Source organism: Sphaeroforma arctica, assembly GCF_001186125.1.
Source record: "Sphaeroforma arctica JP610 unplaced genomic scaffold supercont1.673, whole genome shotgun sequence".
In the NCBI taxonomy this organism is placed as follows: domain Eukaryota; class Ichthyosporea; order Ichthyophonida; genus Sphaeroforma; species Sphaeroforma arctica.
This window is the reverse complement of record NW_014039885.1, coordinates 4,928-10,804: the sequence shown is the minus strand read 5'-3', so window position 1 is coordinate 10,804 and position 5,877 is coordinate 4,928. Positions and strand designations below refer to the sequence as shown.

At 42.6% G+C, this 5,877-nt stretch overlaps 2 protein-coding genes across 2 annotated transcripts in view; one reads left to right on the top strand and one right to left on the bottom strand.

The window, feature by feature from the left end:
* SARC_07971 (hypothetical protein) overlaps window positions 1-1,859 on the top strand; it is a 2,672-nt gene extending 813 nt beyond the window's left edge. The window contains exon 2 of the mRNA XM_014298062.1: window positions 998-1,859. Coding sequence (XP_014153537.1) covers window positions 998-1,507 — 510 coding nt within the window. The 3' untranslated portion in view covers window positions 1,508-1,859. The remainder of the gene's footprint in view (window positions 1-997) is intronic.
* Window positions 1,860-3,289: 1,430 nt separating this feature from the next.
* On the bottom strand, window positions 3,290-4,384 carry SARC_07970 (hypothetical protein; the record flags this gene model as incomplete). The annotated part of the gene is made up of 3 exons (XM_014298061.1): window positions 3,290-3,351; window positions 3,681-3,927; window positions 4,191-4,384. Coding segments are annotated over 3 exons (503 nt in total), but the record flags the coding sequence as incomplete, so codon positions are not given.
* Between the last annotated feature and the right edge of the window lie 1,493 nt (window positions 4,385-5,877).

The following is a 5,877-nucleotide window of genomic DNA, read 5'->3' as shown; positions in this document are numbered from 1 at the left end:
TATATATAGATACATATGCGTATACATAGGGATATGTATGTGCAGATATATATATCTGTACACATTGAAATATATGTTACACACTTAGATACTTACATGTATAAATACATATCTATACACACCTTGTATTCGTATGATGTTCAGGTTAGTTGAATAAAGTTCGCATGTTTGCTATACTGTCGCAAACGCACAGGCGTTAGATTATATGAATACGTAGTAGATTGATCTTTTCAAGTTAAGTTGGGTGACATATTTCTGATTCTGGATTCTATTACAACCACAGACGCGTGTGCATTTTTACCTTAGATTTCTTTCACTAGTAGCTCTAAAGAATTCCAAGTGTATTCATATATTTCGCATTTCTATCGCAATTTGTAGCTTTCATCTGCTGAGTTTGCTCTGAAGTTAATTTAGTCAGAGGTTCTGTATCTTGAAGAGGCAACTGATATTTAACCTTTTGCACGACAACGTATTGAGACAGTACGGTAGTGTTAAATGGAATACTGTAGCGACATGGGAGTAGCGATAGTGTAAGTAGATTCTTGCCTATCTGTAGAAGCAATTAGAGGGAGTACAGAAACTGTGACCTGCACTCCCTTAGGCTACGCGGCGCTATATGTGTGCCTATATTAAAATGTACCTGGTCAATCAGCATGTTAGCTAGCCATATGGAATCTGTACAATGTTTAGATGCTATAAACAGAGTGTTATCCGGATAAATGGGGCACGCAAAAACTCACTCGGTCGGTTTTCTGTTCAGTATTTGCCTGCGTTCGCGTTTATGTAGATATACGAAAACACACAAGCTATAGTATGTCTATTTTTTTTTAATATAGTTCAGAAATATGAACAAGTGATCGCATATTGAAGTATTACCCAGACGTGCACGAAGAAAGGTACTTATGCGGCTGATTGTGTAAACATGCACGTCCATTTGTGCCGAATTTCAGTTTGTCATATTGGCTCATATCTGTCTTCCCTTTCTTTCAACCCACAGGATGTACCTTTTGATGTGCTGCGGTCAGTTGAAAATGAGATGGAAGAGCTCGCCGCCATGATGAGACAGTGGAATGATGGAGGTTCGAACGACAATGCTCGGACATGTTCTCTAGAAGGGAGTGCGTGTGGTTATCCCTTCCAAGACCCATGTTGTGTTGGTCTGGCATGTTTGCGCCGGGGCTTCTATAGCGAGTGCATACCTGAGAGCAATCCCGGGAATCCAGAGGGTGCCGATACAATCATATTGGCTGCGCAAGCCGATCTCGAAGATTCGAGTGATGCCATCGCTGTTGTGAATGGAGTGCCAGGTCAAAATAATGAGGTAGTCTCGACAGGAAGGTTAAACTTTCACGCTAGGGCACAGAAGAGGCGAAGGAGAGAGCGGGATGCTGGGGTACACAGCGCACCCAACGTTAAGCGTGATATTCGGACCATTACCACGGAGGAAAGTCTTGAAAATAAGAAAGTACACGTGAGCCAACAGCGTGTCGTGATGAAGCAGGATTAATGCCAGGTGTTTCACATATCCTCATATAGTACTCGCGCATGTAGCAGCCCTATTGGCATATTGTACACCGCTGTGACGATGAACTGAGATTCTCGTATAAGGCTAGGAGAGCTGAGTGAGATGTGGCCATGGAAGGATTTAGTGGCTGGACTGAAGATTTTAGGAGCAAGATTTCGACGCTTGGCGGTGGATATCTATAATTTCATGCCGCTCGGAATTTTGCAGTGTGCAAATATATTGAACAAAGTTGTGCTAACGAGAACGAATGAACCATACTGATATATACTGGGAATTAAATTGAGTGGGAATATTACCTTTCTCTTAAACACTCGAATACAGATGATTTCACAATGAAGGGCCATGGAGAGATATATGTTCGGCTAGAAGCACAGTGAGCGCACTAGGGATTATTTAATCAAAACCTTCTTTTGTATTCTTTCGTAAATCGATATTGTATTGCAACCAAATTCTACCAATACAACCCGTTACATATTCAAGTAGATCGTATCATTAAATTTAACACGCGACCGCCATCTCTCGATTTGTCGTATCAAATATCAACCGGATAAGTCAAGTACTGCGCAATGTGTACGAGACTGTGAACAGGATGTTTGTATGGTGAATGTATTGCTACTGCTTGACTACCGTTGGTAGTATGTAGCTAACCACAATGGCACGGTGCAGACATACTGCAGAGGTAATCTATATTTTTTTACGTTTGACATTGTGTGAATACATGTACTGAGATATATGTATCTCATACGTTGTCCACTGTGTACGCGTAAGCAGATAGCATGACTTTGTCACGTCACAGCAGACTGTCCAAAACGCATTTCAGCGCCGTTGAAAGCTACGCGGAACATATCCGAGCCGAGCATCGAGACATAACGGATATACGCTTTCCTTCACTCGGCAAACACTAAAACCGTTCATCATCAACTACAAACCGTGTTGATCGATTCTGCAGCAGGTAAGCAGCTGTGCTCATTGTTACGTGCTGACCCTCAGCGATTAGAAATAGCAAACCTAAATTACCAAAGTGCGTCGACTTACAGAGGCACTTCGCTCTAGATTGTTTTCGTGGTCGGCCCGTTCCGCATAATTTCGATAACGTGTCCGATGATGTCTGTTTACTGCGCAAGATGATTGTGCGCACAGACCTCGACATGATTAAGAAACTCGCGTTGTGACGCTTATGGTTCATGGTGGTCGAGAGATCTCGTTGACGCTGAAACATGCCCCTCATACTTTAAACCTATGACATATGTCAGAGTGCCTAACAGGAAGGTTCTATGGATAAGCTCAGCGGAAGTGTCGCAGTTCTGCTCACCGCCCCCTCGGTTACTATCTCGGGCTAAGCTGCTACACTTTCGACATCCAGCGCGCAGAGATACCAGTTGTGATTGTCGAGTCTCGGGATGCCAATGATCATCCCTATCGTTCATAGAATACGCATCCGCTGTCCGCAATTGAATGTCGTCGGGTACTGGTCTAGAACGCGTGGTAGTATAATAAACTGCGCGTGACTCCGAAATCAATTTGACTGTGACTATTTCTAGATGGATGATCGAGTGGACTCCGCACAAGCTCTTCGGTACGTACCGTGGTCATCAATTAAAACTATCTTCTGTACTATACCCCAGCATATTTCCTACAAATCAACCATGCACTACAACACAGTCGTGTGTCATCCGAGGCGAGTTTAAATTACGCCGAATCGTTCACGCTGGGTGATCCTAGACTTGTGTAATTCGATTGTATACTCGAGACCAGCTTCCGTATTTAAATCAATAAGATGATGACTACCAACGCAGCTATGAGAGTCGCGCATAAGCCTACCAACACTGTGTCGTTTAGAGGAGAAAACAAAATGTCGATCATGAGCTCGATGTATGAAAGTATGACACTTACGTATCAAATTCTAGAGAGTTTTACCCCCTAGTGGTTTCGGAGACGGAAGATACGAGAATGACGGAAACCATTGATTGTAAAAAAGCGCGTGCAATGATTAGAAGATTGCGCTAAGTGGAATACATTGCTGAAAAGTTCGGTTCGAGCGTGCACGCCCAACTTGTGCATACTCCCGCTAAAAATTGACACAACAACAGACGCCCCCCATCAGCTGGATACACCCATCGGCCCGACAATTCAAAGTCGAAATTATTACACATACAACAGGATTGTCGTTCGTTGCTACTGTCAAAACCAGTCGCTGAATCTCCGAAATCCAAGTCCAGATCGTCCATCCCTCGACCAGCCAAGCGCATGGACTCATTCGTGTGTTCTAATTGGCTGTCGTACGCGTTAAGATCGTTTTGTTGTGCATCGATCTCGTCGTAAATCCTATCACCAAGTTGTCTATGTCTACTGAAAATCCCAGCTAGTTGGTCTAATTGCTCATTCTGGTCCGCTATAGCACTCTGCAGGGGTTCGACGACACAAATGCTTTATTGTACTTAGCGCATGCGTACCCTCAATCTCGGAAAAGGGACAATGGTTGAGAATAACGTGTGGCGCTTGAAGTAACTTGACCAGATCATGTGTCACGCACTAAATCTTGCGCGTGCTTCTCAAATTCTTGTGATGAGTACCATGTACAAAGCAAAAAAACAAATACATTATCTGCCGCGGACAGTTGACGTGAGCTTTCGGAATCTATCATAGTTCCAAGAATCTGGCATACCTCATGTTCAGGGTTCAAATTACCCCCACCATTCCCATTGCTGCGCGGATATTGGCTCAGTTTGTCGATAACATGCTGGTCATCTACCCGTGCATTCATTAGATCGCCATTCTCCAGCATCGAATCCTCGATATCCTTGGCATTACTGATGTCATTTTCCAACTTCCGCGCCCGTTTCCGCAGCCCTTCGACACCTGCAATAAGACCGTAAGGACTTTCAGACTTTCGATATACACCTCAATGAAGAAACTTATAAAAAAACCCCATAGTATGAGTCACCCACAAGTTTGCTCGCCCGACTGTTTCTGCTCATATACCCTACGGGGCACCGTGAAACAACTAGCTTGCACGTGACACCAGCGATATGAGTGTGACTGATTTCCTGTTTCCCTCGTTGTAGTCATAATCCAAATTGTTAGGCCACACATGAGCTCCTAAACACCCTCACGAGACGCGGAAAACCACCACCTAACATCTTGTGTTGTATATACACTCGTCGCTTCACTGGAAGGTGACACAAAGTATAGTTCAGATAGGAACTCAATCTATTGGAACAATGCACTTCCTGATTGCGTCCCGCATCCCGTAGAGGTGAGAGAGAAATTGCTGGCCACCTTGTGTCTACAATTTCTTCTTTAACTATATATTCCAGGAATGATGAGAAGCGGGGGCGGGGAAAGACCGTGTCAATTTTCACACGAAGCGGAGCCTCCATTTGCTAGCACTCGTACACATGGAGAGTCACTGTACGCAGCTGTTAAGACCAGCTTAAACCTATTTCAAAATCACGCATACAGTAGATCAATCAAGACCATCATAAATCAAGAAAATCAAACCAGACATATCTGAACATATGCTGTAGACGAAATATATATGACTGTGTGAGTGAATATATAGTCTTGTGTATATGTGTACGCGAGCTTTAGCATGTACCGTCCTCTCCATTTGAATCGAATCGACAGTCTATTTTCACTCATCGCACGTTGTATAGTAGTTCCCAACTGCCAGGCAAACTAAGGGTAACATCGAACCACTCCTATGAAAGCTGCTTTTTAACAACTTCAAGTTACATTTACATGCTATAAATCTCACTGGTGAAGTGATTGCAACTACTGATGATGACACATAAACTATTTTCAAATAAGTCATACATTTGAAACGTGTAACATCATATAACTGATTATGACACCACCGTATATATAAGTTGGCGTATATGTGTATGTATCAAAACCTTGTTGTATTTGTGGATCAGCCGATGTAATATCTAGACTTGAAAGAATCGCGTTGAGCTTATCCATCCGTTTTTTCATTGAGCTGTAGTGTACCAAGCCACTGATCCCTTGTTCGTAACACCTGGTGAACCAAATAAAGGCAACGTTTCGATAATAAACACATAGATACCAACAATAGACTCACAGACTAGGATGAAGACTTAAACAGCACACACGCATTTCAATTGCTCCACACATACACACACCCACATTAAAACACAATAACACACATACAAGTATACAAAAACCCACAAACACATTTATATATACACACACACACACACACGCACACACACACACACACACACACACGTATATATATTATAAATATACAAATACATATATATTTACATAAACATACACACACACACACATATATATATACGTGTACATATATGACAAAATAGACATATACG